The sequence below is a fragment of the Phocoena sinus genome, chromosome 14, assembly GCF_008692025.1.
Source record: "Phocoena sinus isolate mPhoSin1 chromosome 14, mPhoSin1.pri, whole genome shotgun sequence".
Taxonomy (NCBI): Eukaryota; Metazoa; Chordata; class Mammalia; order Artiodactyla; family Phocoenidae; genus Phocoena; species Phocoena sinus.
Window position 1 is genome coordinate 31,023,284 of NC_045776.1, and position 14,185 is coordinate 31,037,468.

The 14,185-nt window shown below is 34.6% G+C and overlaps 1 protein-coding gene across 1 annotated transcript in view; it reads left to right on the plus strand.

Moving 5' to 3' along the window:
- RIT2 (Ras like without CAAX 2) overlaps positions 1-14,185 on the plus strand; it is a gene marked incomplete at its 3' end in the record, with an annotated part of 597,419 nt that overhangs the window by 42,865 nt on the left and 540,369 nt on the right. Inside the window, 1 exon segment of the mRNA XM_032603705.1 lies at positions 4,698-4,719. Within this exon segment, the coding sequence (XP_032459596.1) occupies positions 4,698-4,719 (22 nt within the window).

Below are 14,185 nucleotides of genomic sequence, written 5' to 3' on the forward strand. Positions count from 1 at the left end.
TCACCTGTATATAAGCATCATATATATATATGATGCTTATTAAAATTTAACTAATATATAAAGGAGACAAGCCAACTTAATTATTTATTAACTAATTCATGATGTGATAATTAAATATTTAATGTTACAAAATAATAATTCTCTTCTTTTATCTTTATTTGTTCTTCCAGTTTTATTGAGGTATATTTGACACAGAAGCACTGTATAAGTTTAAGGTGTACAGCATAATGATTTGACTTACATACGTTATGATATAATCATCACAGTAATTTTAGTGAACATATATCATCTCATACAGATGCAAAATTAAGGAACAGAAATAAGTTTCCTTGTGTTGAGAACTCTTAGGATTTACTCTCAACAATTTCCATATATAACATACAACAGTGTTGATTATCTTTGTAATGTTGTGTATTACATTCCTAGTACTCATCTAAAACTGGAAGTTTGTACCTTTTATTTTTTTAATGAGAAGTCCTTGTTGGTTATGTATTTTTAAATATAGCAGTCTCCTTTCAAATTACTTCTTCTGCCCTGGGTTCCAGGGCATGTGAGCTTTTATGTGTACACTTTAATAGTGGAGTCTATTTCTGACAGCCTTCTGGCTCTCCTGAAAGAAAGTGCTGCTGGCCTTCAAAGGCAAACATTCTGGGGGCTTTTCTCCCCAGTGCCAGGGAACTCAATGTGCGGCTCAGACCCATTGCTCCTTGGGGAGAACCCTCTTCAATTATAATTATCCTCTTGCTTTTGGATTCACCACCAAGATATGGTTCTTGAGTATACCACAACTCTTACCCTCATACATATCTTTTTGTAGTTCCCCCTTTATATCTTTAGTTGTAGAAGATCTATTATGCTAGATTCTGTTTTTTCTCTATCAAAAGTTGCTCTGTAAATAGTTGTAATTTGGTGTGCTCATGGGATTAGGTGAGCTCAGGGTCTTTCTACTCTATCATCTTGGCAAATCTCCCTTCACTTAAACTCTTGGAGTCTACATTTTCTTCATCCTAACAATGGCACTAATTAAAATTATCTTAAAGAGTTGCTGGGTAGATGATATTAGAAAATATTAAATTAAAAATGTGAATTATAGTGTCTAAGATATTACATCCTCATTAAATCTGTTGTCTGCTGTTCTTTCTTCAATCCTTCATTTGTCCATTTGTTCCTTCCCTCCCTCCTCTCTTCTCTCCCTCCTTCTTTTCTTCCACTCCTCCACCTAAGGCAGTTTATGTCAGTGGAGTAAGGAAGGGTAGTGACAGAAAACCTTTCAGGTGGGTATCAGGAAAAATGGGATTTGGTTTCAACATTATATGTCACTGTATATCCATCTGCTCTATACCTATCCTTGCTGTCTGTATCCTTATACTGATTAGTTTCAGCTTTAGTCTCTTAAGTGGTAATTTCAGTGACAATAGTAATGGTAGCTTGCTAGTTACTCTATTTATCCTAGTTGACCCATCTCACACACACACACACACACACACACACACACACACACACAGAACAGCCTGTTAGAGAAAGGATTTGTGAACAATTGCTTGACCTGCTACAACAGCTACAAAGGGCCTGATTAGAGTGGCTGTATTTTATAACAGAGCATGCCTGTACATGAACCTGGACTGTAACTAAATTTTTCCAATACTTGCGTTGTTTTAGTAAATTTTTAATAATAAGATGTTCCCTTTGTTCTACACAGTAACAACATTGCTACCTTTAAATGGAAAGAGTCATATTTAACATTTGCAGGAAAAGTTAACAATAAGCGACACACATAGAGTTTTTGTAAAATGAAGAAATTAGATTTTTTATTTAGAAACACAAGGCACACTCTGTTATTTGAAACTGTAAAGACTTTACAAGTCTTTACAATTACAATTCTAATTGTCCCTGACTATTATCTTTTAACAGATCACATCCCACTACATTCTGCTTTCCACCCCACCGTCAGACCAATTGTCCTGAGATGCCATTTTGCTTCTCCTGATCAAATGTCTTCAGTGGCTTTCTCACTGCCAACAGACGGACATCAAAAGCCCACAGGATCCCTGATGTTTGAGACTTGTCGGATTATCTGTCAACTAAACAAAAAGGAGGTATCCCTAAGGTGAGTCAGATGGGGAGGACTGTAGTGTTGAATGGCACAGAGAAGTCAAGCCAGAGAAGGCAGAATTGGGAACCAGGTAACAGAGACAAATGTCAGGAGCCAAGAGGGATCAATGAGATTTGAAACAGTGTCAAAAACATCTTGACAGTGAAGTTAGGTGAAGTGAAAATGGGAAGATTTAGAACTGAGGTTACAAATGTTGAGTTGCTGCCAAAATATTATTTTATATGGGCCCTCATATGATATGATTTTTTAGGCTGTATCTCTCATCTCACTCTTGGTCTCTCTCTGTGTCTCTCTTTCTCTCTTTCCCCTTACCTGAGTGTGAGCTATGCCCTAATTTTAAAAGACCCATAGCCACTAGAATTATCCTTTTAACATGTTATCTGTCTTCTGGACAAATTATTATACTCTTATTCTACCTCCAAATACTTGAGACTTCTTCCCTGTATTATTTATATTATATATATAGTTTATATATATAAATTTATATTATATATAGTTATTATATTATAATAACTCCAACATAAGCTCTCTTCTCTTTTCTCTCAATTTGTCTGTCTTTATCTGCTCTTCTAAATTCTGCACAAGTATTTCCTGCTTCTTAATATTGTCCCTATCTACTTCAGTTTAACATAGTTTCTCCCCTTTATGGCAGTTAAAACTATTTATTTCATAACTGTTCATAATTATATAGGTTTTTCCAGCATCTGGTTTGTGGTCTTAAAATGTTATTTAAATCTTGTATTTTTATTTTACTTTGTGTCTTTTAAAATGTACCTCCCCATCTTGGTTACAAATTCCTGCAGAATAGGAAATAAACTTTATATAGTTTTTTCTCTCCCATGAAAAGATATGGTAGTAAATTCTTAAACATATTTACAAATGTAATTTCCTTCTTTCACCTTTGGGAAAAAGCAGAGAATAAAGCACACTACATACACAGTGAAATAAAATTAACAATATTCTAAAATTTCATGATACAAAGAGCCATGGATATAGAGAAAGAAACTGCCACCAATAGAAATGTAATACGTTGTAGCTTGGGAGGAAAATACACTCAGGATAGCATGTATAGACTTTGGTGGCAGTGGTTTTGACCACTCTATGCTTAGGATGTTCAATAAAACAAAGAAACCAAGGTAAAAGATTGTGAGCCAAAATTTAACAGATAGGTAAGAACAAGTAAGATGAAAATTCCACATTATAAGAAGTGATCATGTGCAAAGCAGATACAATAGGATCAGGAGCTGTGCAATTTCCTTTAAAGAAAAAGGACAGAAACAGCTGGCAGCCAAATACAGATGAGATATTGAAAATAACTCATGTTTAGTTTTCCAAATAAGTTTTTCAATTATTCCACCAGGAAGAGGATGGAGAAAGAAAATTATTTTATAAAACGTTATGGGGAAACCTTGGTAAACAAGCCTGCAGAATTTTGTTTACTCCTGTGTTTTTTTAGTTCAAACTGTGTATTAACATCTTAATGAAAAAATATATTTCTTGGTTAACAGTAAGAAAAAACGAGTTAGATTGTGATTGTAAACCTGAATTCTGAAGAAACTACAAGTTTCCACAAATTTTTCCTGTGAGGATGAAAAGCACTCTGGGTGGTGATTTAATTTTGGCAACCTATATTCTAATGTGAAAAGAAAGAGGAACACCTAGCCCCTAAGAATAGCAGACAATCATAGAAGCAGATTACAATCAAGGCATTATACCTTCTCCCTAATTTCAGGACGCTCTAAAATCAAGACCGGAAGAACCATTTTATAGGTAAAATTGTTGCTGCTATTAAAAGAAAAAACAAGCACTTTTTTTGCTAGTATTAAGAACTTTTCCTTTCTCTTTTTCCCCTTGACTTACCTCACTCCTTACTCCTTTCTTTTGCTTCATTATAATGAAAAAGCTTAAGCAATCTAATATCAGTTTCCACCATTTTTTAGACCACTCCACAAAAGCCTTTAATATTTTTTGCGCTTGAAAAAAAAAACAAAACTGTATCGCTCACTTACTTCATCACAGAAAAGTAAATGGAAAACATTTTTACATACAATACTCTGTTGTGACAAGCACACAAGTTATCTGCTTCTCTGAGCTTATCTGCATTTTTCTTGAGTATAATTCTGAGACAGCCAAGCATGTTTGAAGGTGGAGAGACAAGCACTGAAATTCTGTTCTACTACTTATAAGGCAAATGACTTTGCTGGCTCTTCCTTTTCTTTCTGATCTTTGAATGTTGGAGGGCCCAGGGCTCATTTCTTGGACCTCAAGTTATCTTTAATTTCCTAAATTATTTCATCCAGCCCTATGGATAAATTTATGTGTCTTTATATCTTTAGATTAAATTAAATTAATATCTATATTAAAACTATAAGGAGATAATACTAAACTGACTAAAATTAAAGAGACTAACAATACCAAATGTAGAGTAGGATGTAATGGGAAAGTAAATTGGTAAAACCACCATGGAAAATGATTTGTCATTGTGTGTTAAGTTGAAGAAATACATAAGTTGACCATATGATCTAGGAATTTTACTCTTACCTATATATACCCAGCAGGAATTCACATATGTGTAGACCAAGAGGCATGACCAGAGTATTCTTAGAGCCATTATTCCTAATAGCCTCATATTAAAAGTTTAAATATTCATTAATATAAAAGTGAGTAGAATCAATTATGTTAGAATATTATGTATACTATATATACTGTATACTATATATATGCACACATATACATGCATTTGTACAATATATGTGTGTATATATGTGTGTGTACATATATATATATACATATATATATATATATATATATATATATATATATATAATAAAACCATAAAATCTGGGATATTAGTTACCTGTTGAGGGAGGTAGGAGGCAGTGATTGGGAAGGGCATGGGGATTCTGGAGTTCAGGAAATGTTCTTGCTTTATTATGGGTGGTGGTAGCATGAGTGTTCACCTTGTGATAAACTATAGAACTGTAAAATGTTCTGTTTTGCATCTTCTTAAGGTACGTGAAATTTCACAATAGAAAAGATTTATGAACTTTTAAAACATTATATCTCCAGTTCAGACTTCCTTTCTAAACTCCAGTCATGTATTCAACTCTCTACTTGACATCTCCAGTTAAATAGCTAATAACAATTTCAAAGAAGCAAACAAAAAATGTCCAAAACTGAAGTACTGATCTTCTTCCCAAACTTGTTTCACCTGCTGCCTAGGTCTTATCAATTGAAGACAACTCCAACTTTCTAATTTCTCAGGCCCAAAATCTTGGCCTGATCCCTTGCTCTTCTTCTCTCATATCTCCACATCTAATATATAAGTAAATCCTTTTGCCTTTACCTTTTATACATATCCAGAGGTCTTCTTTTCTCAAAACCAATTATTACCATCTTGGTCCAAATTACCATCCTCTTTTGCTTGTTTCTGCAACATTGCCCTAACTGTTCTCCATGCTTCTACTATAGCCCCCAACAATTTATTCTCAACATAGCAGCCAGAATGGTTCTTCTAAGTTAAAATTTAGGTTTTGTCAATTTTTTGCTTAAAACCCTACCACAGGTCCTGTTTCACTCACAGTACTCCCAATGGTCTATATCACTTCTCTGATCTCATGTCCTACTACCCACTCTCTTGCTTCTCTCTCTTATAGTAACACCAGCTTCCTTATTCTTCCTAAAATATTTCAGACATGCACACTCTCCTTTTAAGGACTTTGTTCTATCTTTTCCATCTTCCTGGAATACTTTTCTCCAGATATCTGCTTGACTGCTCTATCTCTTACAATCATTGCTCTTTTTTATCTCAATGGGCCTATCCTGACCAGTCTGTTTTGTTTAAAACCTCACCTCCTTACAATACACCCATACTCTTTTCTCTGGTCCACTTTCTTCTTTATGTAGCACCTATTATCTTCTAATTTAATATTTTTATATTATTGGTTATTGTTGGCCTTCCCCAACTAGAATGTCTATTTTGTTCTTCCAAGTCCCTAGTGCATAAATGAAATAAATAAAATCACCTAAACTTGTGAAGCCTCAATTTCTTCATCTCTAAAGTATGGATAATATACTATATATAATAATATAATATAATATACAATAACTATTTTACCAACATTGCCTTGGGTTGTAAGATTCAGGATAGTAGCAGTGGAGATAGGAAGTGATAAGATTCTGGATGTATATTAAACAAATGCCAAAAGTATCTAATAATTGATAGGAGAGGACTGTTGGCTCAAACAATTGGAAGGATGGTTTTGTCATCAACTGAAATGGAATTATTATATGTAAAGTTCTTGGCACTTAAAAAAACCCACAAGATTATTCTTGTAATCGTATGTTAAAAAAAAAAAAAGAGTGTATGTAACTCTTGACATTGTAGAGAGACAAAATATAGACACATTTTATGATGACTAGATGTTTATGCTCCAGTTGGGTTCAAGACCTTTTCAAACAGAACTTGTACTGATATGAATATTAAATGTAATAATCCAAATAAAGCAATGTGATACTTACAGTAGGTAATGTTTGAAATTCTTCTTTGTTTAAATATTTATTTATTTGTTTATTTACTTGGCTGCACCGCGTCTTAATTGTGGCAGGCAGGATATTTGTTGTGGCATGCAGGATCTTTAGTTGCTGCATGGGATCTTTTAGTTGTGGCATGCAGACTCTTAGTTGCAACATGCAGGCAGGATCTAGTTCCCTGACCAGGGATTGAATGGGGACCCCTGCATTGAGAGCACAGAGTCTTAAATGCTGGATCACCAGGGAAGTCCCATGAAATTATTCTTCTTTATATGAATAAAAAGGTTGATACTTGAGGTGAGTAAAAAAGGGAAACATTTGTAAGTATAAGATAAAAGTGTAAATTTACATTTACACATTCTAACAGAAAGAGAGTAGATGAAAGTTTATTTATAGATCATAGTAATCTTGGAAATCTTCCTCTGTTAAGGAGGTTTTGAACCAAGCCATTCTTTCATTTTATATGCAGCTTAGATGTATTCAGCTCTTGCTTTCCAGCCATTGTTCTGGATACTAGAAACCCAGCATTGAAATTAGGCTCCACCCCACCTTCAAAATACTCTGTTATAATGGTAAAGAGAGACAAATAATTTGGAAATTACAATTACATAGCTTAAAGCTGATTTTGTTGGTGTTCACTTTCCTGCTTATCTTTCCCACATAAATTTGCCTTATGTTATTTGTCTAGAGCCAAAACAGAAAATAAGAAAACTCCATCCTCTCCTCTCCTTAATTGATCCTTTCTTGTCACAGTCATATGCCAATAACATGGACGTTTTCTCCATGTGCGCAGCTCAGATATCACCTTCCTGTTTCTATATTTCATTCCAAATGCTCACATGACTTCACTCATCCAACGTAGGGTATGTTTTGCATAGAGTGTGCTTTAGAGCACAGATTTGAGACCCTGCTACCAGCATTTAAATCCTGGTTCATTCATTTAGTGTGATCTTAGGCACATTACTCAGCACCTATGAATCTCAGCTTCCATCTCTGTCAAATGGGGGTGATAAGACAATGGTTTTGCAATGAATTAATAATTTGACTTCCAGTAAATTAGTGAGAATAAAGTACTCAGATTAGTACCTGGCCCTTCTATATATATGCTTATTACTGTTGTTATTGTTGCCACCATTGTTATTATTATGTCTTTCCATAAACACTATTCAGTTCTATTCAGGTTGAAGGCTATGTTTTCTACATTTTGTTCAATGTTGTTATGACTTTCCTTTCCTCATATTCCCAGAAAAGCATTTCTCATTTACTTCCCTATAACACGTTACTTTGAGTTTAGGGTAAAAAAAAATCATGCATTCCTAAGCAAATGGGCTAGAGGGATCAGGATTAAAGGTCACTTTTACTAATAGTTTCTAGGGAAGAAAGTGTCTTCTGATTTCTAAGATTTTGGTCCTAACCAGAAAGGAAGATATAGTTTTCTGCAGTTTTTAAAAACTCTGACCTTAAAGAGTCAGGACCTGGAATCATTCTGAACACTCAGATAAGGACTTTCTAATAGTTTTTTTCAACATTGCAAGATTTGTTTAGTGTTTTTTTTCTGTTAATGTGGAAAACCTAATGTGTAATGAAATTGTATATCAAGAGATTCAAAGGATAATTAGGGAAACAGATAGTTTTAGTAGTTTGTGAAATATGAGCTTATCATGGAAGGTCACACCTTTTACATCTCTCTGGGTTGTTCCCCACTGCTACTAGTATCATTTTTATTTTACTTTTTTTATTTTATAGCTAACACTTAAGCTATACCAGCTAATACCTATTTAACTAATAAGGTCCTCGACTTTCACTTTTATTGATAAACATTTGTTGGAGTTTTTAATATCCATTTGTGTTTAATTTGATAATATTAAAAATGCCTCATTTCTGAAAGTGATTAATGGTCTTTCAAAAGATAGGACTTCAGTTTTTATTTATGTAATATTGAGTTCACTGGAGTCTGGCTAGAAATCTGCCATTAATGATCATTGTAATAAAAAGTCCTGCAAGGGACACTTTTCAGGTCTTTAAGAATTTCCCTACTGCCTGGTAGATAAACTGTATTTTTATTCAGATTTTTATGTAGATCCTCCAGCACCAGCTTTCAAAAAGACTCTCCCAAAGGGAACCACTGTTTCCTTGCACAAATCTTTTGTTTCGGCCAGTGAGACCTTATTGTCTCCCAAACAAATGGTATACATCACTACCTAATTTTACACAGATACTTCTAGTCAATGAGCTTCCAGTTCTAATGGAGCTTCTGAAATTTCCTCTTGCCTATTTAAATTCCATTTATTCTTCAAAGCCAAGAAGTGAACAACTAAACCCACAGTAATTTATTCTTCCTCTTTTACTGTCTGTACTCTTCATTTAACAATATATCCATGGACGTGTGAGCGATTTGGCTGATCTGGCTGACTGGGCAGGTGTTCCCTTCCTCCCTGCCAGTTCCATGTGCATCCTTCGCAAAGCTCCTGGCTAGAGCAGGACCACTCTTAGGTCAAAGGTAGCTGTGCTTCCCTGCTAGAACCGCCAAGCAACCTCCAAACAATCTCATTTAACACTTAACATATCCTGATTTGTATATCTAACTTTCTGTGTGTGTGTGTGCTCTGTGCTGATAATGATATAGACTCCTTTAAGTTAAAGTCTAGTTTTATATACTCTATGGAAATAGTTCTCGAAGTGTGGTTTCCTGGTCCTTAGCCACTGCAGCATTTGGGTACTTGTTAGACATGTAAATTCTCAGGTCCCACCCAGATTTACAGAGTCAGAAGCTCTGAGGTTGGGTCCCCAAAATTTGTATTTTAACAAGCTGCTTTGGTATTACTGATATAAGCGCAAGTGTGAGAGTCAAACTTGGCTGCACGTTAGAATCACCTGAGAGAGTTTTAAAACTACTGATACCAGTTACCAGGATTTTACTTGGTCTGAGGTTCAGCCTGGGCATTGAGATGTTTTCAGAGCTCCCCGTATGATTATATTGCACAGCAATATTTGGGAATCACTACCCTACACCACACTGCTTTCTTTTTCTCCCAGAATAGACAGGCCTAAGCATATATTGGACACACATATTAGTTTGTTAAAATTGGTTTCTTCTAAGAAGAGCTAAAACCCTTTGGATCGAGACAAAGAAACATCTTTTTCTGAGCATAAATCTGATTTTGGAATTCTTTCCCTGTTTCTCTTAATTTCTCCATTACCTTCCCCTTTCAGTCCCTTATATTTCATCTTCATACTTTCCCAGAGAACTCCAAATGTAGCATATAATATACATAAGCAACTGTGGCATAAAATATTTTATTAATTATGGTAAGCAATTTCCCTAGGATTTTATTTTTTATATATTTTAGTATAAAATACTTGATACATATAAAATAATATGTAACCTAAAAGTCAAGAAGAGCAATAAAACAAGCACCATTGAGCTCTACCATTCAACTTAGTGGGTAATTTTAGTTCTTTTATTAGATACCTTTAATCAGTAAACAAAAACATTTTAAAAATCAATTTAGATATTATTATAGAAAGATATAAAGGCAAAAGTATCTCTTCAGCAGTCATCAAAACATAATACCTATTCCCGTGCTAGCATGAATCTTTGAATAGTATAAATATAAATATATGTTCTCACTTGAATAGGAGTTTGTCATATTATGAAACAATCTTCGCAATCCTTCTGTGGTTTGATGAGCATGTCTTGCTCTCCTTGAAAATGTGGATTCATTTTTGGATTTAGGAGGCTTGTCACCCTTCTAAATCTCAAGAGATATTGTTGATAACCTAACAGGGACAGCATGACTGCTGAGTCAGTTCTACAAGTTGCTAACATATGGGCCAATGGAAATTCAAATAGGCCAAATTTTACAGTTTCAATCAATTTATCTATGTCTGTTTTTCTGTGCTTATCTAGATTGTCTTCATTAGAAATGTTCCTTCCCAGACTTCTTTAACAGACCCTAAGTAAACACTTGTTGACTAATTAGTACTTATGCTTACTCTTCTGTTTCTTTCCTTCCATTTTTACTCCAAGGTAAACTATTCTCCTTGCTCTGGTTGTTCTGTTTTTGAACACGTACTCTATAAAAGACTTCCTGATTATCAATACCTCTGCAGAGTTTTAATTATTGTAAATATGCATGTTTTTGTGTATAAGTGTTCACTGTGTCCTGATAAGCCAGAGTCTTTCAACAGAAAGTTGAGAGGCCAAACATCACCTAATGATATATTCCTCATCTTTAATATTAGAGTAAGGGAAAAAGGTAGATTAGATAATATCCAAATTCTTTATGATTTTTTTCAGAAATAATAATGTTAAATATCTTGTTCAATCAAATCATCATGGCACTTTACACACTTAGAATGTGCATCTTTGAAGTATTACTCAATTTACCAAATCAGTCAGCACATGAAATTACACTGCAGATAATTGCATAGAGATATATTACACATATAATCTTCTTTATGCCATTTTAGTTTAGATAAAATGATTACACTGAATTTAAAATAAAGTTTACTTTTTTACATATAAGCTAGGGATTAAAATGTTTGCTCTCAAGTAGTAAGTTTTAACTTTATTTGTGTACTTGTCTATGTTTTCAATCTGAATTTACCACCTCAGATTCTCTAATTGATGGGAACAACAGCTTGTTAATTTATGTCTAATTATTTTGACCATTTTTTATCCCTCATTTCTTGAAGTCATTTCTCCATATGCTGTTCCATAATATATATAGTAATCATTAATTGTGAAGTCTTTGTATAAAAAAGGTAGACATTCGCAACACAATTTCTCTATATCTCCATGTGATCCTCATGTCATTTTCTGTATCATCAAACCCATGTTGTCTTGCATGTTTTCTTTAGTTCTTCTAATGACATTCAATTCAAATCAAAGTAATTAAAAATTCAGTGTTATCAAGTACCAGGTAAAGAAAAAATATATTGCAGAATCTATGACTAAGTACTGATAAACAGTATGAGATATTTAAAAGCAAAAGTGAATTTGAAGAAGCTGACCTATACACAGGTATTTTACATTCAGCTCCAATCAAAATTCTGTAAATAGTCATTCTCTATAATCCCACTCCTATGATATTTAACACCACAAAAATATATAGTCACTCAGTTTCCTTCTGGCTTGCCTTGATCATCCGTATCTTTGGATTGCTTTTTGAATTTTTAATAATTGCATTATAGTTATAATTTCTCGATTACTGAATTTTTTGACATCCTCTAAATTTTGTGTCTGCCTCACCCTAGTCTCATGCTGGTTTTCATTTTCAACTTTGCTTTACACGTACATTGTTTCCTATATAATCCAAAACTCAATCTTTCATAAATCTCTCAATATAATGTAAAATGAAGATTTTGTGTTGAAAGTAAAACAATATTTCCATGTCAGTGGCAACTAGATCCCACAGCAATTTGCACGGTCTTCACCAGTTTTCACAGATCTCTCTGTCTCCCATATCTTCTCTTAACAAAAGTGGTAGAGTTAACTTATGCAGAAACCAAATTTTCTTTTCTTTTTCACTGAGCTAACAAAAACCTGACTTCATTGGAAATTTCTGGTCTGAAGAAAGCATTGACTTCACCATGATGACAGGTTCCATCACCTGCAAGATATTTACTCTCTATTCCCTTGTCTTATATTTGAATATTTCTTCTTCTGAGAAACACATCTCCCAACACTCCTCAGTTGCTTGAAATGGAGGGGAATCAGTAGATGAGAAGGATCTATAAAATAAACTGTTGATGCTAATAAACATTAAAAAAATACTTTTCCCTGAGATATAACTGAAATAAAGTGAAGCACATTTTCATCTTCTCAATGAAAACCAGTTGTTTGGCTTTGCCATTGTTAGTGGAATGAGTTACAGCAGATTGACTGTGGCACAATTTAATATGAAATACCACAGTGACCTTCACTTCTTTGGGGCTCAGTTCTCTTATTTCAAAAGAGAAAACACTGAATTATTTTAATTAGAGATACTTTCCAATTCTTAAAAAAATTCTCCTACCGGCTTCCCTGGTGGCACAGTGGTTGGGAATCTGCCTGCCAATGCAGGGGACACTGGTTTGAGCCCTGGTCTGGAAGATCCCACATTCCACGGAGCAACTAGGCCCGTGAGCCACAACTACTGAACCTGCGCGTCTGGAGCCTGTGCTCCGCAACAAGAGAGGCCACGATAGTGAGAAGCCCGCACACCGCGATGAAGAGTGGCCCCCGCTTGCCACAACTAGAGAAAGCCCTCGCACAGAAATGAAGACCCAACACAGCAAAAATAAATAAATTAATTAATACTATATTGCTTGCAATTATATAATACTATCTTGTCTCACATTTGCTTGATAATAAGCAAATGTGCTTGGGCACAAAAGTACGTGTTGAACTTCTGTCCTTACAAGTCAATACAAAGCTTATATTTGGAACTATGATCCTTCCTGTTTGCAATCACAGTGGTCTTTCATCTGAAGGAGAATTTAAGATGTCTAAAATGCTCCCAGAATACCTACAGTTAATTTAGAGACTACATTTAAATCTCACAGACTCAAATGTATAGTCCATATTCAGTGATACACTATTTTACCATTGTCATGTGATAACACATTTGAGTTTAGTTAAACAGATTTCAGAGAATAGCATCACCTTTATCCAAAAGTATCTCAAGGCATCTCATCCAAGCCTTCTATCATTGTGAACTGGTCAGGCAGGTGTGTTTCCTCCATTTTTATGATGAAGAAACACATCTTAGTTTGTGGGTCTTGAAAATATTACCCTGAGTCTTCTAACTCAAAGAGCCTCAATTTGGGGGATTAAGGAGTTAGATCTCTACAGAGCTCTTGCTAAAAAAGCATGTTTCCTGGAATGAGGTAACTACATGGCATCTTCAGACCAAAGAATCTCTTTCTGTGTCCTCTAACAACTTTACAACTGTGGTGGATATCCTGATAGCTTGGAAAGTAGGAATGTTTTTAATATTATGTCTGCATGTGATGCCATAGATGGAAGAATTCTGTGACCTGTTCTAACCATAACTGTCTCTAAAATTATCCAGGAAGTAATGCATATGGAGTGACAAATGCATCGGGACATCAATGTTTGGAATTCTTTCAATGTTTGGAATTCTTTCAACTTAAATATATGTAGCTACTGCTTAGCTAGATATAGCTAAGATCCAAGGGAAAATGAACTCATCACATGTTTTTAAAATATTGCTTAGGAAGGAAAGGTTAAATTAAACAGATAATATCACCTCTCAATCATCATAGGCAGGAATGGGACCAGGTGAACTCAGAATCCTAAATAACAAATAACCCAAAAGTCATCTTTGTCTTTGGAGCATATAATGCAATTTCTTCTGCAGCACATCTTCCTGCTATGTAACTGGACAGCCAATTTTGTTTTAATTTCCAGAAAATGAGCCAGTTTAAGGTAAAGGGCAGAAGCACATGTGGCTACCAGGAAATCAGGCTCACAGTCCCAGTCACAGGAGAGGGTTTGAATGAAGATGGTCACCACCTACAGCTCATGGCCAC